The 25,671-nt window shown below is 41.2% G+C and overlaps 1 protein-coding gene across 1 annotated transcript in view; it reads left to right on the top strand.

The window, feature by feature from the left end:
- Positions 1 to 25,671, top strand: part of SLCO5A1 (solute carrier organic anion transporter family member 5A1) — a 77,159-nt gene that overhangs the window by 17,635 nt on the left and 33,853 nt on the right. The window contains exons 2-3 of the mRNA XM_075706093.1: positions 17,301 to 17,433; positions 25,127 to 25,353. Coding sequence (XP_075562208.1) covers positions 17,301 to 17,433; positions 25,127 to 25,353 — 360 coding nt within the window. The remainder of the gene's footprint in view (positions 1 to 17,300; positions 17,434 to 25,126; positions 25,354 to 25,671) is intronic.

The raw sequence follows: 25,671 nt of genomic DNA, 5'->3' as shown, positions 1-25,671 counted from the left end.
CTAAGTTTTTCCCAACAGTTTTAGTGTTTGAAAAGCATAATGCTGTGTTACTATCATTTGTCTGTTTTGGAAGAAACATTTGCCTGAGTGGTTTATTATACGAGTCAGCAGATGGCAATTTAACTGCACTTGATCCAGCAAGAGTCTTGGTTCTGTAAGTATGTCTCTGGCTCAGAAAATCTCTGCAAAGCACTTAGAAAGCAGTGAGCAAAGTAGCTGTGCTGTTTGGGAGCACAAATGGAGCAGTCGTAACGTGTTTGACAAGGGTTTATGCGGTTTGGGGGGTTAGAATTGGCCTCTTGACAAGGACGTGTCACTCCAGTATAACATACAGTGACCTCAGTGATGCAACAGGTAAGCTGGTTGATTGAGGAGAAGAGGGAATTAGAACAAGAGGTATCTCAAAAGTTGAATTTACTGTGTGATGTTTGATTCCTGTATTCTGTGTATGAGTGTTACCATGATGTACTTCATAAAACAGCTGAAGAACTTCACCTGTATAAGCGGTTACAGTAGATGAAGATCTGCATTTCTCAGAAGTTCTGCAAAGCCCTTTTTTTAACTTGTTTTGTTTTGTCTGAGCCATTTGTGGTCTGACTGTAATGTCAGCACTGATGGCAGAAGTAGACTTGTAATCTTTGGATGTTTTTTAAAATTTATTATAAATGTGGAATTTAGGGATAGGAATGTGTCAAATATAATTATCTGTGTAATGATATAAAAATATGGATCTAAGCATGTTATATTAACTTATAAATAATTTACATAACATTTTTTGTTCAAGGGAATGTGATAATCAGATTTTTGTTCTTAAGGCAAATGTTTTATTGTAGATTGTATTTTTATTTATGGAGTTAATTAGAAGCAAGTATCATTTAAACAGTGATTGAAAATTTAAGAGTTTTATTACTGTTGTTCTCACATTTGATTATTTTAACTTTCACAACTTCAGTTTTACAAGAGGCAAAACTAAGGCTTACACTGCATCTTCAAGTATATGTGTTTAATAAATATTTGTGAGTGCTGTATTGAAACTATACTGTCATAAATTAATCTCATGACAATATAGTTTGTTAAAATTATCAGTACAATGGATTACAATTGCAGTTAAGTGTAACATGCGATATAGAAATGTATTTGTATAGAAGTGCTCTTTGAAGGAGTACTAGATGGTTATGTTTTTTGATGATTAACATTTTTACTCTTTGTCTCTGCCTATGGGCTGCGTGCTTCCACTTGTTTTGTTGGCAAATTTATCAGTATGAATCTGAAAATTTAGTTAAGGGTCCAGCAGTGTGTGAAGACATGTCTCTTCTGTCGCATGTTGTAAAAAACTCCCATAGAGTGGAAAGATGCCAGATTGATTTTCATTAGATGTGGAAAAGCTCTGACAGCAGCAGAGACCTGGTAACACTTGCAATCATGGTTATTCCAAGCAACTCCAGTATCATTCTTTGAGGACCTCTCTGTCAATCTCTCTCTCTCTCTCTGTCAGAATAATTTAATAACTGAGGTTAAGGTTTCCTAAGGAGCCTAAGGAAGTCAAGGGATCCGACTGTCAGTGAATGTCAGTGGGATTTAGGGCTTAAATTCAATTTTCTTTGCAAACATAAGCCTAAAGTTTCAACAAATAGCTTGCTTGTGGTAGAAAGTAATTGAAAACTGATTGAAAGCTGTGATAGTTTGCAGATTGTGTATCTAAGTGTAGTTTTCTAATTGAATCTTCCTAATGTAAGTAACCAAAAACATGCTCCCTATGAGGAGGGATGCAAATGGACAAAGATACTAGGAAAAAAGGTCACTGAATTGCTTAAATAAGCAAAATCTAAGTCATTAAATATATTTGATTTTTATTGGTACTTAATACCTTATTTCCTAAGCCTGGCTGAGCAGTTTCTATGTGTTCAGGTCCCATTTTTCTGGGGTGTTCTTGCTTTTCGGTGCTCTCGGAGTCAGCCTGGTGGAGAAGGATGCCCCAGGGTGGCTCAGGACAGCCTGGAGGTTCCCTGGCTGCCGCAGGTGGTACTGAGGCCACCCGTTCTGGGGCTACCTCTGCTAAATGCTCAACTGATACACTGGTGAAATACGTAAACGGCATGGGGACAGCTGGGGTCCTTCCCTTACCTGGGTAAGGACTTTGGAGATGTCTTGAGGCAGCATGGCCAGGAAGGAAAGGTGAAGAGGTTTCTCGTCTCTTGGCATCCTTTTTTGCAAAGGATGATGACTGTTTCTGCAGGATCTACTGTGGTAGAGATGGAAAGAGAATTTGTGGGATAATTTCATGCTTTATTGGGCCAGAAAGGACTGTTATGTTCATTTACTCCGACATCTGTGTTGAATCAGATTTCATTACAGTGTTATCCTTATGCAAAGCTCTATTTATATAAAACCATTTAGCTTAAAATGAACCACTCAGAGTTACAAGAGAGTCTGCCACATCCATGGAATATAATACAGTTAATTACCCTGTTAAAAAAGTTACTGCTATGAAAGTGTGCCTAAAGTTGGCTGAAAGTCATTTGTACATAGCCTCTGGCCACCACGTTTTTCATGTCTGTCTGCTAAATGTGAAAGCATCTTTTACTATTGGAGAATAACAATATGCTTAATAATCTGATAATCTAAGTAGTTGAGAAACAAAGCTGTCATGTCTAATTCTACTCACAGAAGAAAAAGAAGCAGAATGACAGTCTTTATTTTAAAAAATTGCAGACTAAATAAAAGGATATTGGCCAATTTTCCCCACAGCATGTCAGCTGAATAATTAAATTACCTAGTTAGTGAAAGTAACTATAGCTGATTTTAAATTTTTCAGTTTTTGTAAATCAACCATGTATGGTGGTTTGAAATGTCTTGGAAGGATCCCTGTAATGTAAATAATTTTCTCTTGGGAATGCTAACACTGCAAGTTAGTATTACTTCTATATTTTATTAACATATTAGCATATCTTACTGTGACTGAGAATGAGCTGCGAATGGAGCCCTAAATCACAGTGACAATTTATATCTTAAAAAGGAAGACAAATGTAATTATAATATTACCATTAAGGAGAACCTTTTGTAAGAGTAATTACTTTTTCAATGCTGCACTTGGTGTTTAAACTATGGCATTTAGTAGCACTGATAAAGATGTTCTGATGGTTTTGTGCTGGCAAATTATGATTCAATTAAGTCTTGATTTTTGGGATATATGGATTTAATATTTTTTTCAGGTAGGAAAAATGATTTATTTTTTATAAGGTTGAAATATTTAACTTATATTGCATTATTTTGACCTTTGTGTAGGAATGCAGGTTAGCGTTTTAAAAAATCAAGTTATTTTTACTTGACAGATAGACAAAACCAAACCAAACTAAACCATGTAAAACACATTACTTAATAATGTCAAATAAAAATATTTTCATAATTTTTATTTGATTATTGACTTTGCATGTCAGTATCTACTTTTCCCTGTGAGACGTACATTAATTTCTTTCAGGACCCTAACTAAAACTGTCTAAGCAATCGTATGTATTTATAGAATCATTTGTTACTAACAGATGGTGTCTGTGGTGGTTTTCTGTCCAAAGCAAAAATATTAATGAATTTCCTTCCTTTTGGTTTCTTACAAAACTGTATTCCCTTCCTTTCTCCATGACTCTGTCAGATCTCCATTCTGTTTTCTCAGAATTCCTTGTATGGCTCTGACAATTCACATCCCTTGATCTATCAGGCTTAGCAGGGCCTTTTCGGGGATCAACAGCAACACCTCTGTACTTCTGTGTCCTAATTAATGGGACTGTGTCAAGAGTGCTACGGTCATTTGGGAACAATTTGTTTCTCCATGGGGCACCCATTAGCTCCTTAACTTGGGGAAGGAAGAAGGTGGTGGGGCATTTCTTGCTGGCATTTCTCCATAGGCTGGGATGTCTACATAAGGATGAAGATAACCCTTTCCCTAACTCAGGGTTATTTCTTCTTTAATTCAAGATGTTAGTTCAGTGAGTCCAAGTCAGGGCCTAGAAGCTCACAGTGGTCCTGCCTGGTATTTGGTGTTGCCACAGGGATATATGGAAGTTTCTTCTGCTTTGCTCCTACTAAGGCCATGTGGTCCGTGGTCAGGCTTGGTATGGCCTGGGTTCACTGCAAGACCTGTTATTTAGATAATAACGATCTAAGATCTAAGACCTGGTTATTTAGACCTGGCTGTCAAAGATCTGGCTAAGCACCATTTCCTTCTAGGTGGTTTTATTTCCCCTGCCCTAACTCTATTAGAAGTTGTGATTAGAGCCATTTAGAACATTTTGCTGTTGCATCAAAACCAAAAGCTTTTTTGTTGTGGGCAGTGGTGGAGAAGACAGGGGAAGCCTGTAATTTTCATCATCCATCTGTTGTTGATAAGGAGACTGTGCTTAAATGGTGAAGAAATTAATTTTGGTGCTGCAGCAAAAAACTCTGCTCTCTCCAAGCAGAATATGGAGTTGAATGAACTCCCATGTCTATCTTATAATCCCTCTATGGAGACACAGAGAAGGAGAGCACCCTACCCAGAACCCAAAGCTCGAGTTTTTTTTCCAGAAACAAACATTTCAGCATAATTCCAGTTTCGTGAAAATGCCCAAACAATGTTTGTTCCTATGAGAATAAAGAGCAAATTTTGAAACTTTGGAGGTTTTCATAAAATGGTGGTGTTGTCCTATAGCCAAAATAAATAGCCTCTGCTATTTATAACTGTTACACATGGATGGAAGTGTTTTTCGGGCTCTTTGACCTGTAATAATATTTTCAATATGGTTTCAAATATGGATATACGGCTCTGCATTTCACTTTGCCAATTGTTACTTAATACTTTTTTATTGAGGCTATTGCAGCTTTCAGCATTTTTTAATGTAGAAAAATAACTTCTTTAGCAACACAGTAAATGTTAATGCTAAATGTTAAAGCTAACAGGGTCATCTGCAAACTACTGGAATAATGTGCTTTTGCTTACAGGCAGATTTTCAGTCAGATATGAGTAATGAACTGTAATTCCTGTTGTTTTGGTTGAAGGATGAAAATGTAAGTGCAATTTACAAAGAAAACAAAAAGAAATGCTATTTGGCTTGCTCTTCTTTGCAATCTATTAGCGAGAGGTAGTCAAGGGAAAAACGATCACCAACATTTTCAATAATTAACCTGTGCCTCCTAGGCAGAAACCAATTTTTGAAAGGAAGTTAATTCTGAGAGAATATCATTGAAATAATTTCCCCCTTTACTTCTTTGTTCCGTTGTCTTGCTGGTGGGACAAAGGAAAAGTGAAATATAGAGAAATTCTTTGACTATCGGCACCTAACCTTCCCTTTCAGTAGATATACTTGGTCTATCTCCTTTTCTTCCTCACACTTTCTTTCCTAGGCACAAAGGGTCTGGTTTTGGATAATGATGAAGTATGCAAAATGTGTGTCAAACCTGCCTCTGAAAATCAGGTATTTATGTGTGCCATTGCCTGGTTTATGCACAATAACCAGTAAAGCCCAGATCCATAGACATTACGTATTTAATGTACATAGACTTTGCTAAGGAACTGGTACTTATTCCTGGTTCTTCCCATGGTACGTGATGGCATACTCTAAAATCTGGTGCCTGAAAAATTTCACCAGACTCTTCACCTGCCTTTCCTCCAAGAAAAACATTCTCCCAGCAAAAAGAAACAAGAGGGCCTGTATGATATATTCCTGCCTGGTTATGCTGTTACACTGTCTGAACATGATACAAAACTAGGACAGATACAAATATTCTGAAGTACTCTTCTGGGCTGGGTTCTGCTGGTCTTGTAGCTATGGACCTGGGCTTTCTCACTGCAATTTTAAAATCACAGGATTTAAAAATACTTCAGTCTCTTTCTTTCATTTGAGTATTCATGATCTACCTGGAGAGGTCTGCTTGCAGGCCAAATTTCAGCTTTCACTGCTTGATATTTTTCAGTTATGATAACCTAAAGAAAAAGGAATGAGATGCAAATGAACAACCCAGCCTCACTCCAGTTTAGTTAGAAGTAATACTAAAGAAATGAAAATTAGTTTTAAGAAGTTGAGATCAACAGAGTCCGTAAGCACATGCCTGGGGAGAGTCCCCAGTGAAAATTAAATGTGTGTACGCACCTTCGACTGCCAAACTGTTAAAAAAACCAAAGCCAAGCAATTAAAAGGCAGAGATGAGATATTCCCATGTGACATGACTTAATGGAAAGGATGACTGTGAGTCAAGGGCCTGCTCCAGTACCTCTTAAAGACAGCCAACAGCTTCAGTGTCCTCCTATTAGGAACATCACCGAGTAATAGAACAGAAGTGCAAAATCCTGCCTGCCTCGTGAGAGTAGCCCCACTAACTTGTAGGATCCTGCTACTGTGAGTGGTGAATTCACTACTGTGGATTTAGCTTTCAGTGTTTGAATGAATGGGAAATAAGACCATGACATTATCTAACTAGTTATTTCTTGGATTTGGGATGTTAAGGCTTTTAAAATAATTTTGAGTAGTAGTTTACTTAGGATTTGGGTTAGTGGTTATATACAGTAGATAATCTTCTGTATGGAAATGAATGTTACATTTATGACGTTTCATTGAAGGTAACTTTGGGATGCTAACAGGTCGAGAATTCAGAAGGGACTGAGGAGTCACTCAGTAGGTATTTACATGAAGGGTCAATGTCTCTGCCTAGTTCCATTAATTAAAGGTATTCACAAAAGAAAACTTCTTTAAGAAACATGGTCTTTTGAAAAGTCAGGGTTTGGGAACTCACAGCGAGTGACCTTCTTGGCATATGTTGTCTTATGTTTATAATGCAACCTACTGACAGAGACTCTAAAAACTTGAAGGTAAGATGTGGAGCTTTTTTTGAGAACCGATTTCCAGAAAATAACAGCCAAGATCGAAGTTTTGCCTTTCAGGGCATCTTTGGACATTCTCACTGTGTTCAGCACAAGTCATGTGTGTATCTGTCTGAGCGCTAAATTTCAGTAACAGCTCATTTCCAAATCAAAATTCCCTTTGTGTGGGAAAACACCCTGGAGGTTTAAGAAAGACAGTTTTCATGCTCTCGTAGTCATGCATTTAAGTAGTTGTTGACACTTCTGTTTTTAAAAAACATTTATTGAGGGGACCAATGCCTCTTAGTCCATGGAAAGAATGTCAGAGCGTCGTTGTTTTCAATTTAGGTTCTGATCATGCAAGTATAGACAAGCTTATCCTTGGTCACATGAAACATTCGCATCAGTGGGGACTTTCCTTATGCTTGAAGTTAGAGATAGCTGTATGTGCTTTTGGAATACCGTCATCAGAAGGTTCTTGACTTTGAATTCGTTTAAGAACTGATAAAGCTGATAAAGCCTGATTTGCTTAATTATCTCATCTAAGAATTTCCTCATTCATGGTGTCTTAAGTTCAGTTAACCACACTGGTTATGGAAATTGCACTCAGAAATTGCAGCTGTTTTCACTAAACTCTTGCAGCAGATGTGTCTTCCATATTTACTTACTAACCACAAGTTATGCTGGGTAATATTATCAGCAAATGTTTATTTATATGTGAATATAAAGACAGAAAAGACAGATTTTGAAGAAAAAAAAGAAGTAATATTTGTGTTTCCAAACAAAATGGTTGTCTCTAAAGAATGGGACAGTCTCCAGCTGCCCCTTGGGTTTCTACTTCCACAGTTTTCGGGTTTTAGGAATAAAGAAATAAAGACTCCATTTTAAGCACTGGCATAGTTTTTCTTGGGGCAATCTTTTCTTAAGCCAAGCATCTCTAAGGCTGAAATAACATGGTACAAGTGCAAGCCTTTCTTCTTTGATATTTTCAATGTTTTCAGATTTTGGATTGGATGCACACACCTGTTGATAGTGTAACCTGAAGACAAGTGCTGAGTCCTGTGAAATTTTGATTTTAAGATGAGGCTTGCCAATGTGACGCCCATCTACAAGAAGGGCTGGAAGGAGGACCCAGGGAACTACAGGCCTGTCAGCCTGACCTCGGTGCCGGGAAAGATTATGGAGAGGTTCATACTGAGTGAACTCAACAGGCAAGTGCAGGTCAACCAGGGGATCAGGCCCAGCCAGCATGGGTTCATGAAAGGCAGGTCCTGCTTGACCAACCTGATCTCCTTCTATGACCTGGTGACCCGCCTGGTAGATGATGGAAAGGCTGTGGATGTCATTTACCTGGACTTTAGCAAAGCTTTTGACACCGTCTCCCATAATATTCTCCTTGGGAAGCTGGCAGCTCATGGCTTGGATGGGCATAGTCTTCGCTGGGTAAAAAACTGGTTGGGTGGCCGAGCCCAGAGAGTAGTGGTAAATGGAGTTAAGTCCAGTTGGCAGCCGGTCACGAGCGGTGTTCCCCAGGGCTCTGTTTTGGGGCCAGCCTTGTTTAATATCTTTATCGATGATCTGGATGAGGGGATTGAGTGCATCCTCAGTAAGTTTGCAGATGACACCAAGTTGGGTGGGAGTGTCGATCTGCTGGAGGGTAGGATGGCCCTGCAGAGGGACCTGGACAGGCTGGATCAGTGGGCTGAGGCCAACTGTATGAGGTTTAACAAGGCCAAGTGCCAGGTCCTGCACTTGGGTCACAACAACCCCATGCAATGCTACAGGCTTGGGGAAGAGTGGCTGGAAAGCTGCCTGGCCAAAAAGGACCTGGGGGTGTTGGTAGACAGCCAGCTGAACATGAGCCAGCAGTGAGCCCAGGTGGCCAAGAAGGCCAACAGCATCCTGGCTTGTACCAGGAATAGTGTGGCCAGCAGGAGCAGGGAGGTGATCGTCCCCCTGTACTCGGCGCTGGTGAGGCCGCACCTGGAATACTGTGTCCAGTTTTGGGCCCCTCACTACAAGAAAGACATTGAGGTGCTGGAGTGCATCCAGAGAAGGGCAACGAAGCTGGTGAAGGGTCTGGAGCACAAGTCTTGTGAGGAGCGGCTGAGGGAACTGGGGTTGTTTAGCTTAGAGAAGAGGAGGCTGAGGGGAGACCTTATCGCTCTCTACAACCACCTGAAAGGTGGTTGTAGTGAGGTGGGTGTTGGTCTCTTCTCCCATGTAGTTAGCGATAGGACGAGAGGAAATGGGCTCAAGCTGCGCCAGGGGAGGTTTAGGTTGGATATTAGGAAAAATTTCTTTACGGAAAGGGTGGTCAAGCATTGGAACAGGCTGCCCAGAGAGGTGGTGGAGTCACCATCCCTGGAAGTGTTCAAAAAATGGGTAGATGTGGCACTTGGGGCCATGGTTTAGTCTAGTCTGCCCTTGATTGGTTTAGTGTGGACTTGGTAGTGTAGGTTAATGGTTGGACTGGATGATCTTAAAGGTCTTTTCCAACCTAAACGATTCTATGATTCTTTGATTCTATAATTGTTTTGTAGTCACTGTGGTTCCACAGCATAGCAAGTAACTGGGAGCAGCATTGCAGTGAGAATGTATATGAGAGGCACACTTTGGGATAGGCAGTCTATTTTAGCTTGTTTTGTTTAGGCTTATGTTCCTGGGTTTTTGTGATGTTAGAATTGGTTCCTGTGAAAATGATTGTAATGTTTTAGAATATGACCACAAATGGAGAATACAAAGCATAAAGTAGCTTAGCTGTTTAAGCCAGGGAATGATATCTTTTTTGATACAAATGATATCTTAGTAATAAATCTGTAAGAGAAAAGTAAAAATGTAATGCTTTTCATCTGGCGTTGGCAGGTCACTGGACATATTTGTGTTCAACTTTCAGCATTTTTTAATGGAGTGGTAAGCTGGACCATTTGTTTTAGTTTGCATGGTAGGCATGTCAAATTAAGTGTTAGCTATGCTTCTCTAAAAATTTCTCTCCTAGATCTGTGGAATCTGCTTGTGAAAGTAGTGGTAAATATATTTTATACAAAGATCAAGGGAGGCTACTGGAGTAGTTTTGTTGCTCTATTTATTGTTCTGAGTGGAGCACTGGATCTGAGAGCCTTTTAAAGTCATGGTAATGCTAATACATTTTGAAAGGAAATGATTTAAAGGTCTGATCTGTACATTGTTATCTGAACTGCAGTAATGCTCAAAGCATTGTTTTTTCCTGAGCAAATAACCACATTAAAGAAAAAATCCTAAAGCATGTATAGATAGGCTTGGCTGCATGTTTGTGAAGAAAAGGAGGAAGTGAACTGATTTCCTGACTTAAAAGCTTTTGAGAAGTATGCCTGGCTTCTGCTCACAGCTCCTCTCAGTTTTGTGTCCTCAGGCTCAAAAGGGTGGTCAAACCTTATGGTATTTTGGGGTAGCTTCTGTGTGGGTGAATTTAGACAGGATGAGGTAAATATGCCTTTATGAATGGGAGCAACGTTTCTTTGAAAGCTGCTTTATGCTTTTTTTTTTTTTTTTTGCTACCCCATCACGGTGCTGGGATGAGAGGGACAGGGGAGAGCTGAGACATGATCCCCTTCGAAACTTCTGCCTGTCAGCTTTGTTCTGTGGGGAAATGAAAACGTGCTCTGTACCCTAGAGAAATATCCTGCTGCTTGTTCTCCAGTGACAGCATAGCTCAGCTTTCCAGGGAAATGTGTTGCAGCAGGACTAGAGAGGATGCTGTGGTACCATAGCATGGTGATGCCTCTTTTGCTGCAAAATCCCAGATGGTAACCCCTGTGACTATCTTTTTTTTTTTTTTTTTTCTGTAGCCCCCTAAATTTTCTGACACATAGAGACACAGTCAGGTTTATATAAAGTTCATCTTGTCATTTCTGATAAAGCTTGCTCCTCAGACTGTAGACAGGTAATCTATAAACACGAGGCTTTTCTTGCAAATTCACATGAGTGCTTTCTTTTTTTGCTGTTTTTATTCTCCCTTGTGCTGTTCTTTCCAGATGGGTGTTGTTCAGCAGGTAGGACACTGAATTATTGCTTTGGTGAAGTAAGCTACACTCCTGGATGTACTACTCTACTGTATGACTATGGGGGATTAATTTTATCTTTTGTATCTCTGTTTCCCAATCAATACCCTCATGCTAATGACAGTTAAGTTTTTGGAGTAAAAATTTGAAATCTGCAGATCTAGAAGGATTATATCTCTATGTAATTAAAAAATATCCTGCAAAATCTACCAAAATTACCATACTATTTTGACAGGAAAAAACATGCATATATCTATATATATGTAGATATATAGATATAAAACCTCCAGAATGCACACTGTAGCTTTTGCAGGATTTTGCAAATTCTAAACTTTCATTGAAAATAGAATAAAGGTCAAATTCTGCTTGCCTTACACATATATGAAATGAACAGTTGTACTATGGTGACGTGCTGCCAAGATTTGAACAATGGGGTCTTTCAGAAGTGTTCCTCCTCATCCAGTGATAAACTTTGTGTGGTGACATGTGTGTGCACACAGGGGAGATGAGAGGCACTGAGCAATATATGCCTTTGTTTTTACTTTTTAAACCAAAGTGGCTTTTTTAGAACCCAGAAATCAGACAGCCTGTTGTAGCCCACTAATGTTGTGTACTGTCTGTTCATCTAGGTACAATATGATGGCTTGTGACTTGTAACTGGTACTAGCATTACTAATACAAAAAGGCACAGTTGGGGAGTTAACAATGTATGCATTTGAAGATGCCGTAGGGACATGTGTTACATATTCCCATGTGCAAAATGTATTGAAAGTTGTCATTTGGTGTGATTAGAGGAGGAAAAGGACATTCAATGTATTTTTATGACCTCTGTCTCAGTATATTTTTATAGTGTGGGTAGATTAAAAAAAATAAAATCTTTGGCAACAAAGTTATTTCATGCATGTGATGTGAACACAGGGATTTTCGGACTCATGGAGGATTCAGTCCATCTTACTGTAGTCATAGAGACTTTGCAATAGGCTCTCTGTAAAGCTTTCTTCTGTTGAAGAAGAATCTCCTAATGAATAGAAGCAATAGACAGTATTATCATTGACAGATGTTGTCAAAATGGCAGCATTCGTTGCAACATGTCCCAGGATAAACTTTTCAGTGGAGAAGAATGACATGCTTGATCTTATTTTGCTTTGGTAGGTTAAATTCCATGTGTCATTCAATTACTGTTGCTTTGACTGCCTGTCTGTCTCCCATCCAACATCTTAGCTGTGATGGATGTTTGTGGCTAAGCCTGGCTAGCCATAGCCAACTGCAGTTTCAAAACTAGACAGCCTTGCTAGTGTGATGTTGTGCCTGAGATGATATGCCATGCCGAGGCCATACTCAGTGAGGCAGAGAAGCTCCTCAGGTACAAAACTTCAAAGGAATTAAAGTAACCATGGCTGGATATCATGGGGGCAAATGGGCACTTAACTAACTGTGTCTGAACCAAGATATTCTTACTCATCTACAGTCTGTGTCAGAGGTAGAACAGTGAGCTGAAAGCCCATGTTTGGGAGGGCTGGGAAAGGCTATCCCTCATCACTGAAGAGAAGCTGAACCCAGAGGAAGAGGCATGCTTGCTAATGCAAACTCCTCCCCACAACGCTGAGTTCTTCAGAGAAAAGGGAAACTTGAAAGAATCGGCAAGGTCTTTGGTCTTTGAAATTGTCTTGTTAAATACCATGTAATTTTAGTAGACTAATCTGTGCTTTGGTTTGAAGACGTGAGATCCTATATGACAGCAGCAGCAAGCTACGACAGGCTTCTGGGGAAAGACATTTGCAAGGTCCAGTCTGAGCTGTCTGTGTTGAATGTCATGAGTAGTTCTCAGGTGGCTCTAATTCAGCAAGGAGTGGGTGACCTGCAGATCCTTTTTCCTGGAGACCCACGTTTCCAGAGAAGTGTACTCAGTTACTTGCCAGCGTTGAACATGCATGGTTAGTGCAGTAACTCTTGAGGGGTACAATTTTTCATTTCAGTGAAAACCAATCAGAAGAGAATCAGATGAATGTTGTAGCCCATATGTCTATATTAACATTTCTTCCTCATTTTATCTTTTGAAGATGATTTATTGTTTGGAGTAGAACTGTAACTTGTAGAATGTATATCATCTCTATTTTGTCATGGGAAAGGAGATATTACTGCTATTTTATAGCATATTTTTTTATGGCTTAAGAAATTTGAAGGCAACTTGCAAATCTAAGCACCAGTGAAGGTTATGGCTAGGAGGTTAAAAGAGAAATCCTTGATGTCCTTAAGGGTAATTTAAAAAATCATCTGGATACCACTTGGCTTACCTCTGCATCACAGTACTCCAGCATGTCCCCTGATAAAAATGGTCGTTACTTCTGTTGTTGAAACTTCTTGGCTGTTGAATCAGTGCAACTCCCTAGATGAAGATCCCGGATCATGGCCTGAAGAGTGAGGACCAAAAAGAGCTAGCTGAAATGCTAGGCAGGGGGCTGAAGAAGGTGCTCCTACGTCATCTACATATTTCAGAACCTTTTTCATCCAGAAGCTGGAGACCTTCTAGTGACCTGAGTGGAAAAAATTATGGATCAGTTCTCCATAGAATTTTCTATTTGTGAAGTGGGTTCAGTTTTGATGATGCCCTGATTGAATCTGTTTCCAGTTTAGTTTCCTTTCCATATCATCCAGTAATCTTGCTGGCCTGTTCGGGAATCAGGAACCTCTTACTCCTGGACATTGGGGTACATAGGTGTGAGGGCTGTGACCAGAATTTCAAGGGTCCAGGACCCTGGAGCAGCCTGCCAAGGTGACTCTTGGAGATGGCTCTCCCTTCCACTTCCACAGCAAGGTTTGGAGGTTTGGGGTAGATTTTTTCAGGTACCTCATTTTGAAATATCAAAATTTTTTACTTGCCATGGGCTATCTTAGTTCTATTTAGAAGTACAAATCAATTTCGTGCACATGGTGTCTGGTTTCTGACAGTGGCCATTACTATGTGCTGAGGAAGATGCTGCAAAGTGTCTTAAAATGGCAATCGTGGAACTCATCTGCTCACAGGTTTCTTCCTGCCCTGGACCAGGCACGTGGGGGCTCTCTGTTTTCTGGAAGATCGAGAAAGCTACATGTTGTCTGTAAGTTATATTAAAAAAAAGCTTGAAGCCTGAACAGCATACAGTAATCTTAAAATACTTTTGAAATGGTGGACAGCATTCCCTCCTCTAATGGAGCACAGCGTACACTGTTATTTTTATCTTTACTGTACAGTATTTCTGCTTACAAAGAAAACCCTCTGGAGTTACCAGATGTACAAGATACACTGTCTGGGTAGTGCTCCTAAGCCTAAGCAGTTGCTGCATTTTGCCTGTTTCAGTGGTGGAATTGAAGCTGAATAAATGCAGCATAAGTATTTTTTCTGAATACTGAAATGAATGGATTAGGTCACTGTTTTACTCCCTTTGTGTTTCCTCTGTAAACTTTTTAGAGATCTGAGTTTGCTGTAGTTGTTTGAATCAATTTTCCAAGCAAACATTTGTAGAACAAAATTTATTATAGTGGTTGGTTTTTTCCCCCCTCCTTATGATGTGGATTTTACGAGTAACAGTTACTATGGGGTTTATCTAACCACTTACTGCTACGGAGCAGTGTTACAATGTCTGATGGAGCATTTTAGGCATACAGAGAATTGTTTACAATCAATCCAGAATGGAACATGGCTGGAATAAATTTAAATAGTGAACATGGTTCTGGAAACCATCATGCAAAAAGGACTTCAGCAAAATCTGATTATTTGAAATTGCAGTTTCATAAAAACTGAAAATGTGTTTAAGAAAGAGTAACTTAAAAGTGATAAATCTGTTTAATCAATTTGTAGTCTGGAAGCATTTTTTACTACAGGCAGTTTACCTTTTGTGGTAGCTTCTGTGGTTTTTTTCCCCTGCAATATTGCTCTCAGATAGCAGCAGCTTTTTACTCATGAGAATGTTCTTTTTCTTCTTCCTCTTATTTCAAAACATAAGAAGAAAATGTACAAGTTATTTTGGTTTAATCAGACAGATTTAGTGATTTGTTTTTGCTTATTTTGTCCATGAGATATAATTTACTACAACTGGTAACGCAGAAACCCAAGCTCTAACAGCTCAGTTATGCTTCCTCAGCTTCTGCAGTCTAGGACGCAGCATGTCTGATTGAGGATGGAACCAAAAAGGATGGAGTCTGCATACTGCCATGGAGGGTGACTGGTCCACAGAAGCGATGTGGAGATAGAGATTTTGCAGTGAAGATGATTTTTTCAGAGAATTGGATAGTCAGTTGTTTTTTCACGTGTTACGTAGCGGATCTGCAGCAGCCGAGCAAGTGGTGGTGTGCTGCTGGAGCTTGGGTTTCAGTGGTACCAGACATGTGAGTGGAGCAGAGACCATCCCTCCTGCCTTTCATGCTCACAGCCAGACAGTACGGGAAGCAGGGCAGAAGCATCTTAAAAGGGATGAGTACTGCAGGATGCATTAAGGAAGGAAAGAGATGGAGCAGGGGAATAGACTAGACTAGACTAGACTAGAATAGAATAGAATATTTCAGTTGGAAGGGACCTGCAGTGATCATCTAGTCCAACTGCCTGACCACTTCAGGGCTGACCAAAAGTTAAAGCATGTTGTTAAGGGCATTGTCTAAATGCCTGTTAAACACTGACAGGCTTGGGGCATTGACCAACTCTCTAAGCAGCCTGATATCAAATTAGTTAAGCAGGACTTTCCCTTTGTGAACCCATGTTGACTGTGCCTGATGATTGCATTATTCTTTAAATGCCTTCAATAGTACCCAGCATAATCTTCTCCATAATTTTTCCAGGAACTGAGGTTAGACTAACAGGTCTGTAGTTCCTTTGTGCCCTTTTTGCAGATTGGAATAACATTGGCTAGCTTCCAGTCAGCAGGGACCTCCCCAGACTCCCAAGACCTTTGGTAGATGATCAAGAGGGGTCCTGCCATAACATCTGCTAGCTCCTTCAGTACTGTTGCGTACTCCTTCAGTACTCTGGGATGAATCCTGACTCCATCAGGCCCCATGGACTTGTGAACATTCAGTGTATACAGCTGGTTCCTTACAAGAGAACAATCTTTGGAAGATGGCTGTAGTCTTGATGTTGTGGTCAAGATCATGTGGATCTTGTAAAAGGTGTCTGAATTTAAGGTTGTGATAACTGACCTTGGCTTAGTTCAAAAGTTGATTTGGGATTTGCAGAAGTAGAAAAGGCATGGAGTGGAATTGGCAAGACTTAAGGGCAAGACAAATGACAGCCTTTAAATTATCCACCCTTCAAAACCTGGAAAGGAGAGCAGGATTCCTAAATCTCAGCACTCAGTTCTTGTCAGCAAACAGACCAGATGTTTCTGTCATCTCCTGCTGGTGTCTCACAACTATGCCTCTACTGGGAGATGCAGAAAGGTTTCCTGGGTCCCAGGTCCAGTTGCGTCTTGGCCCCATGCTAAGATGTAGTCTTTCCTTGCCTCTGTCTCTCCTGTGCTCCTGACAGCACTGGCACACAAGCCAAAGGGGAGCTGTGATGTTTTCTCACACATGCCCTGGTGTGGATGGCTGAAGGTCCAGGACAGGAGACTGCACTCTGAAGAGTATCTTGTAGAAGACACAGCCTTCTGTTGGTATCTCCTACTCTGTTATGCCAAGTTATAAGGATTTTGCTGTCATCCAATGTTCAGACCATGATGATGTTGCAAAATGTGTGTCTGTATGGTTGCACATGAGAAACTTACTTTCATTTTACTTGCTTTTTAAATTAGGAAATCTCTTTTAAAATAGCATTAAGATTTTAAATTTAAAAGATCATATGTTCTGAATAAGGCAGGAGTCTTGCAGGAAGTACGATACATATGGTCTGCTGGTATCAGTATGTAAAACAGGTGCGAGTCCATGGCTACACAGATAAAAACATTATTCTAACATTATTCTGTCAATCGCTGAAATAGGAATATTTGACGTCTTAACTTTGATTGTTCTTTTAAACCCAGTATTAGTCTGATGGTAACTAATTTGGAATGTTGCACTTTGTTCTTTGATGTCTTACACAATTTTTATCCTTTGCTTTTCTGTTTGCTTACCATTAACTATATTTTTCCAACTTAATATGTAAGTTTTGTTTTGATTCAAAGGAAATGTTACCAAATATGAAAAATGTTGTCAAAGTCAAGTATGCTTTCCATCCAAAATACCAAAGTAGTATATACTTCCATCCATAATTTGACTGAAAATGTACAGAAAGCTGTAATTTTCTTATCAATACGTTACTTATGCAGAAGTTGCTGCCTTTGAAGGTTGCAAAAAAGGGCTCTGAAGGTTTTAGGGTACAAAACTCCCTTCTTTAAGAAGCATTTTTTACTTTTGGATTTTACATGTAAATAACTAATGAAATATTCATTTTATTGATGTACAACTCTGACCTTTTATTTCCTCAGCCATCATGTACGTAATGGGAGCACTTGGTCCTGCAGCTGGATACTTGCTAGGAGGACTTCTTATTGGTTTCTATGTTGATCCTAGGACAACTGTTTATATTGACCAGAGTGATCCCCGATTCATTGGAAACTGGTAAGGATCAAGCATTTTTTAAAAATACTCCCTAAATTACTGGTAGGGAATTGAGACAGGTTGGGAAATTGTATCCCTTGAGGGCTTGTTTAAGGTTGTAGAAGGAGGCCAAGGAAGAGGAGGTTTCCACTCATTACTACACACTAGCATCTGACAGAGAGGGAACGCTTGCCACAGAAGTGCACAGGCACATTGCATGGAAAACCTCCTGCTTTTGGCTGCTCCAGGACTGTCTCTGACCACTGTGGATGCTGATTGACAGTGCTCAGCACAGGGATGGCAGGACAGAATATCCATGTTGCAGGAGGCCACTGAGGATCACTGCTGCCCAGGGCTGAGCCCTTCCTGCTGGAAGGTGGATTAATCCCTTCTTTGGTTTTCCAGAGCAGGCAGCATGAAATGCTGAGCTCTGCTGCCCAGATGAGAAATGGTAGACTTTGTTTACCCTGGTCTAGGAGAAGGAGGTAGGATGTGGTCAGAACATGGCCTTTCCAGTCTCATTTCTCAGGGTGATGGCTTGTGTTTAGGCAGCAGATGATGTAAACCATCACATTATTCTCTAGGCTTCCAGCAGCGCTGAGGTGTAACAGCCATAATCATTAGCTGATGTCTTTGGGCAGCCTTTGATATGTGGCTTCCTTGGAAATGTCTCTTTGAGGAAGCAGGTCTTGAGGAGGCTGTAACTGGCTTTTCTCAGATGATTCATAAATCTGCTTTGAAATTTTCTTGCAAACCCGGAAAAGACTTAAGTTCATTATCCCAGGAGGAGACCTCTACTTTCTAGGTGTAGGGTGCAGTGTCAGTTCTCGTGTGCTGGATTAGTGTTTGTCACTGTGCCATCGCAGTCAGATCGTATCCGTTTCTATTTATCCTGCAGTGATCTCGCCTGACAGTTTGATGTGAAAAAATCTCTCTTTGGAGTGTTCTTAAGCCTTTGAAGATTTATCGCTGCTTTATTTGTCTTACTTAGTCCAAGAGTATTGCTGCACACGAATGTCTAGCCGAATTTTCAGCAAGAGAAAGGCAAACCTGAGTGCTCAGTTAACCTGTGACCTTGGGGTTAACGACTTTGTGGTCTTGTGTATATACTGACTTATCTCACAGAAAAGATTTGTCATGTGAATGTGTTACAGTGTTAAAAATGTGCTTTGACCCTTCTTGAATAAAAGGTTAGACATCAAAGCAAAATATTATACGTTCTTCATAAAACTCTCATGTTTCATGTGTTTTTAAGGATGTCAGAACGGGTAGTCAGCATCTATTCAGTACTTTTCGACAGAAATTGTGAACTGGCCCATAAATATATTTAATAATTGAAATCAGTGGGGCTATATGAATGTGGGCTAAGCTTTACTTTTGACTTTATCTCTCATGCAACCACTGATGTAGCTGCCTTGTAGTGTGGGCATATCTGTGTGAGTTTTAACTTAAGCAGCTCAGGTGAAGATAAAATAAGCAAAGGAGCACAGACACATCAGTTTGCCTCTTCTTGAGCAGTTTTCACCAAGCTCTGTGCCACAGCAGATGGACAGCCACTACTACTCGTTTAAAGCTATCTTGGATATATGTGCGCTCTTGTCATAGCCAAATGCATCAGAGAGATCAGGCAAAAAAATGCCTGTCCTTGCTCATGAATTACAAGTTTAACTATCCTTCCTCAAAAGATTGAGTGGCAGGGATGGATGCCCAGTGCCAGGGATGGATCCCGGGCATCCTACAGGAATGCTGTAACCACTGAGCTCCGTGGTAAGAGTTGTGAGAAGTCACCTCTTACAACCATTTCTGTGGACAGGCTTTGAGAACATCTGCGGTACCAGGCCTTGCAAGCAAAATAGGGAAAAGAGCCTAGTTTGGGCATTTGGAAGATTTTCTGTCGAATTGCTAAATGCATTTCATGTATCTCCAATATTTAATGTCACCTGAACAAAGTATCTTGGTGATTTCAATTTTGCACAGAGGTGCCAGCAGAAGTGATGCAAATATGACTGAAGCAAGGGCAGGAAATCAGCTATCATAGGATCTCGGCAGGCAAGTCATATTCTAGCCAGCATAGAAAAGTAAAAGTCATTCAGTTTCCACTTTCCATCATGTTGATTAAATCTGTAGAGACTAGCTTTCCCTGAAGGGTGTTCCAGGTCCTTGTATTACTTTTTCATTTTTGGCACTCTCAATTTTTTCTCTCTTTAATTTCTAAAAAGTATCCCCTGCTATCAGATCTCTGGTAATTTGTCTCACAATCTGTGGTGGCCTGTCATAAAAGTTTGGTGGTGTTTATAGCATCTGTGCCTCATTCTCTTTTCTCTTTCTGAAGCTTTGTCTACCTGTTAAAATGAAGACTGTCACGGTGTGAGGATTGGTCCTTTGTCCCTTGCTGCTCACTGACTGCCTGGTTGCAGAGAGCTCTGGAAGTGTACACTTTCATTCCACTGAAATCTATTTTCTGGGACCGTGACATTTTCTTCTTGGAGGGAAGTGCTGTGTAGCCAAGTTTATTTTTATTTATGTAATCTAACAATTTGAAATATAAAAGTAGTCTAGCACTTACTTCAGCTGACACACTTTTAAAAAGTAGGGTACGGTTGAGATAAGTTAATGGGCAGTCATATTTGAGATTTCTCAGCCTTGTCTCCTTTGAAGTGAATTAGTGTCTTTGATGCTCATCTTTCCTTTATTATAGCTGTAAGGTTTCTAACATAACTTCTCGCAGGGACCTAGTGGAAAAATTCCATTATTAAAGGAGGTAATGATTACAGACAAAATAGTAAGTACAGCAACTATGATACATGGCAACACAAATTACAGTAAAGCCTTTTTTTTACTTAAGCTATTCCTGTCTAAGAGGTATATTGCATATATGCAGGACAGGTAACTTGGTTTATCTCTTGTGAAACCTGCTAAACAAAGTGGTTATTTCTCAGGGTTATTTCTGATCTAATTCTTCCTTGAGATTCACAGAACTTGCGTTTGCACTCCTGGGTTTTGCACACCTGGGCTTTCTGTAGGTGCTCTGGGCTAAATTACAGGTCAGCTGTCTATGCCAGCCCATCAAAAGTTTAAAACTGCTTTTTATTCAAATGTGGTAACTGTAGGGATATCTGTTAGAAATCATCCGTCATGTTGTTGCCTTTGAGAACTGTTGATGTGCTATATAGGGATCTTATTAGTTGTGGAGTAACCCTTGGCGGTCTGTCAGGTGCTTTTAATGAAATTTTCTTTTGCTGACACTTTCCTGAGTGTTTGCCTAGTTCTGAATCTGTTTAATACTTGGAACTTCCCATATAGTCTTTCATCGGCATTCCACACTAGAAGTTTAAAGGAATTCCTCCAGCACTGGCTGGTCCTTCCTTAGCTTTAATTGCTTTCGTTTGAGGTCCTAGTGCTTGTGCAGATGCCTTTGAGGTGTTCTCCTGCATATTTTCTTTGCCTTTAGAAGACAGAAAGTCAAGGGCTTTTTAATTATTACAGAACCTGTTCTGACCTCTTATTTCCCATTGTAGTGTCCTTATTATTTTTGATATGGTCTTTTGTCTGTTTTCCAATTCTTTGATATTTCTCCAGAAAGATGTGAAGTGTAGACGGTGCAGATAATTGCATCCAGTGCTGCATTTGTGACATCTCCAGCACTCGGTATGCTACCATAATGGTCCCTTTGGATTTGTATTTCATCTCGTGCTACATCATAGGCCCCTATCTCCTTTGCTGTTTCCTGCTGAGTGGGTGGTTTCAGATTTCTGTGTATTATTGCCACAGATCATTTCTTTGATCACTGCCATTGCAGCTTCTGCCTTTGAGATCCTGAAAAGGATGTTCCTACATTTTTATACAGTCTACTGATTTATTCCTTGTCTGATAGTGCTGACTAATCCTCCTAAAAGTCTGCTTTCTAATCTGTGTATGTTATCAGCTAAAATGAATGGAGGATTTTCTGTTTACTTAATATCAACACTAGTCAAAACTTTCAGTCACTTAGATTTGCCTCACAAATGCTTCCCGTACAATCTTTCTAACAAAAATGGTGTTACACGTGGCTGTTTGGTGTTTGCCTTTCCATAACTATTTACAACACAAACCATTACACATGCATATGAATTTGCCTTCATTTAAAAATACAGTTTGCAGTATCTTTGCATTACAAATATGAGGCTAAATGTTTTAGTTCCTTGTGCAAGTAATCCTGTCTGCTCAATACTTTTAAATGTTTAGAGTTTGAACAAATATGTAATTTGGAGCTTCCTGTTTCGGCTTCCATTTTTAAGTGTAAAGGATGTACAAAAAATGTAAAAAATTGTTCTTGTATTGGGTTTGCGTGGCAAGGTTTTGGTAGCAGAGGAGCTACAGGGGTGGCTTCTGTGAGCAGCTGCTAGAAGCTTCCCCTGTGTCCGGTAGAGCCAATGCCAGCCAGCTCCAAGATGGACCTACTGCTGGCCAAGGCCGAGCCCATCAGTGATGGTGGTAGCACATCTGTGATAACATATGTAAGAAGGGGAAAAAAAAAACCCTGCACAATTGCAGCCAGGAAGAGGAGTGAGAATATGTGAGAGGAACACCCCTGCAGGCACCAAGGTCGGTGCAGAAGGAGGGGGAGGAGGTGCTCCAGGCGCCGGAGCAGAGATTCCCCTGCAGCCCATGGTGAAGCCCATGGTGAGGCAGCTGTGCCCCTGCAGCCCATGGAGGCCCATGGTGGAGCAGATATCCACCTGCAGCCCGGGGAGGACCCCACGCTGGAGCAGGTGGATGTGCCTGAAGGAGGCTGTGACCCCGTGGGAAGCCTGCGCTGGAGCAGGCTCCTGGCAGGACCTGTGGACCCATGGAGAGAGAGGAGCCCACACTGCAGCAGGTTTGTTGGCAGGACTTGTGCCTGAAACTTCCAAGCACTAGTGTAGATTAGTGTGGTGGATTAGCCTTGGCTGGCTGCCAGGTGCCCACCAAGCTGCTCTCTCACTCCCCCTGCTCAACAGGACAGGGGGAGAAAATATAATGAAAAGCTCGTGGGTTGCGATAAGTACAGGGAGAACACTCACCAATTACCATCATGGGCAAAACAGACTTGACTTAGGGAAATGAATTTGATTTATTGCCAGTTAATAAGAGTAGGATAGTAAGAATTGAAAACAAAAATAGAAACGCTTTCCACCCACCCCTCCCTTCTTCCAAGGTTCGACTTCACTTCCGACTCTTCTGCCTCCTCCACTCCAAGTGGTGCAGGGGGACGGGGAATGGGGGTTGCGATCAGTTCATAACACTTTGTGTCTGCCACTCCTTCCTTCTCACACTCTTCCCCTGCTTCAGCGTCGGGTTCCTCCCATGGGAGACAGTCTTTCATTAACTGCTCCAGTATGAGTCCTTTCCACAGGGTGCAGTCCTTCAGGAACAGACTGCTCTGGTGTGGGTCCCTCATGGGTCACAGGTCCTGCCAGCAAACCTGCTCCTGTGTGGGCTCCTCTCCACAGGCTACAGTTCCTGCCAGGAGCCTGCTCCAGCAAGGGCTCTCCACGAGCTGCAGGTGGATATCTGCTCCACCGTGGGCCTCCATGGGCTGCAGGGGAACAACCTGCATTACCATGGTCTTATCCTGGGCCTGCAGGGGAATCTCTGCTCTGGCGCCTGGAGCTCCTCCTCCCCCTCCTTCTTCCCTCACCTTGGTGTCTGCAGGGCTGTTTCTCTCACATTTTCTCATTTATTTCTTAAATAAGTTACCACAGAGGTGCCACCAGCATTGCTGATGGGCTCAGCTTTGGGCAGTGGTGGATCTGTTTTGGAGCTGGCTGGAGCTGGCTCTGTCCAACATGGGGGCAGCTCCTGGTGTCTTCTCATAGGAGCACCCCTGCATCCCCCATGCCCCTACCAAAACCTTGCCATGTAAACCCGGTACAATTAGATTAGTATGTAGTATTTTCAATGCATGGGAAGAACTTTGGGGGTGAATTCTGAGGCCATCCTTCTTTATGGAAGCATCTATGTGACTTCATTCATGTTTCCCTGTAGTCTTTCATTGCAAGATGAACTTAGAGGAGAAAATATGTTACCTGATATTCCATGATAAGCCTTCTGACTGCAGAAGGTTAGCTCTAAAGTACTTTCTAGTGAGGCCCTTTTGCCCATCTGTGTTGCTGTGGTAAAGTTCATTAAGCTTCTTGGCCTCAGGAAGTCCCTGCACCTGGGATGGGGCAACCCCCGGTATCAGTACAGGCTGGGGGATGAAGAGATTGAGAGCAGCCCTGCAGAGAAGGACTTGGGGATACTGGTGGATGAAAAGCTGGACATGAGCCAGCAATGCACGCTTGCAGCCCAGAAAGCCAACTGTACCCTGGGTTGCATCAAAAGCAGCGTGGCCAGCAGGTCGAGGGAGGTGATTCTGCCCCTTTACTCTGCTCTGGTGAGACCTCATCTGGAGTACTGCGTCCAGCTCTGGAGCCCTCAGCACAAGAAGGACATGGACCTGCTGGAGCGGGTCCAGAGGAGGGCCACCAAAATGATCCGAGGGCTGGAGCACCTCTCCTACGAGGCCAGGCTGAGAGAGTTGGGGTTGTTCAGCCTGGAGAAGAGAAGGCTGCGAGGAGACCTTAGTGCGGCCTTCCAGTACTTAAAGGGGGCCTACAGGAAGGATGGGGGCAATCTTTTTAGCAAGGCCTGTTGTGACAGGACAAGGAGTAATGGTTTTAAACTAAAGGAGGATAGATTTAGACTGGATATAAGGAAGAAACTTTTTACAATGAGGGTGGTCAAGCCCTGGAACAGGTTGCCCAGAGAGGTGGCAGATGCCCCATCCCTGTGAACATTCAAGGTCAGGTTGGATGGGGCTCTGAGCAACCTGATCTGGTTAAAGCTGTCCCTGCTCACTGCAGGGGGGTTGGGCTGGATGACCTCTGAAGGTCCCTTCCAACCCAAAGCATTCTATGATTCTATGACAACTGTATGCCTGCAGTCTGAAGGGCACTTTTCTGGCATCCCATACATTGCCCCTTCTGTGGGCATGTCCCAAGTCATTCTGTGTGAGCCAAGGGATCATTTCAGGGTGGTTTGTATCCCGTTCTTACAAGACAGAGGGAGAGAAGAGGGAATTCTTTGTGAAAGGATATTTCAGGTTGTGGTCACAGAACAGAGCTGCAAAGTTTTAGGCATAAACCGTGGCATGAACTGCAACACATCAGTTGTTCACAATCAGGCTTTGGGAGCTCTTCATTGGGAAGGGAGAGAATTGGACAGTCAGGGCAGTGAGAGATGGGCACTGGAAAGCAGAACAGATTTAGCCCTGATGTATCCATCTGGACATTTTATCTTCTTATGCCATGGATACCTTTTTTCATGTTCTCCAGAGGAATACTGTATTGCCTTACTGGGAATTATCTAAGAAAGGCAAAGTAAAAGTGAGTATCTACTTCTCATCACTCGGTACTAAATAATTACCAAAAGTGAAAATTTACAGGAACTCAAAGCTGACACTATGTCATAATATTTGGTGGGTTCTGGATAAATACCTTTATCAGTAGACAAGCCAACAGAAACATCTTCTAATTAAGGGTTTTAGTGCAGGGAAGGATTCTCCCCCACTCCAATCCTTTACTCTTAATGTCAGTGTTCCATATTTTGCAAATACATCTTTCCAGCCAGTACAGCCTGTAATAATCACTTTGGTTTTTTTATTTCATGTAATGCATTGGCTTTTATTTCTGTTCCTGTCTCCTGGTACTAGGTGGAGTGGATTTCTCCTTTGTGCCATTGCAATGCTCCTTGTGATATTTCCCATGTTTACCTTTCCGAAAAAGCTCCCTCCTCGACATAAAAAAAAGAAAAAGAAAAAGAAGATGAACTCTGATGACGTTTCAAGTGATGACGAAGTCATGAAAGAGAAAACAAATAGCAAAATACAGGCAGAGAGTGCAGTTCCTGCCTCTATGGGATTTGGAAAGAATGTTAAAGGTGAAGTTTGGCTTTAATTTTTAAATGCTTTTGATTTTGTATACAGGGTCATCTAGGATTGTATGAGTGTAATTGAAGGCAGAGTTTTGACATTCTATATTTAATATTACATTTTGCTATTGAGATTTTAATAGATGGTCGTCCTCTAAAATTAGAAAATGCAGTGATGAGTGTAAGACATCCATTTACTTAAACTATTGAAGTGTTTAATGTGCACCTGTAACAAACAGTTAGCCTGTTTCCTATAGTTATAGGACCTCTATTACCAGACATATTTGTGCACCTTACAGTTTGTAACTCATACTTGCTTTAAGCTGT

This window comes from Pelecanus crispus, chromosome 2 (assembly GCF_030463565.1).
Source record: "Pelecanus crispus isolate bPelCri1 chromosome 2, bPelCri1.pri, whole genome shotgun sequence".
Lineage (NCBI taxonomy): Eukaryota > Metazoa > Chordata > Aves > Pelecaniformes > Pelecanidae > Pelecanus > Pelecanus crispus.
This window is presented reverse-complemented; position numbering and strand designations above follow the sequence as displayed.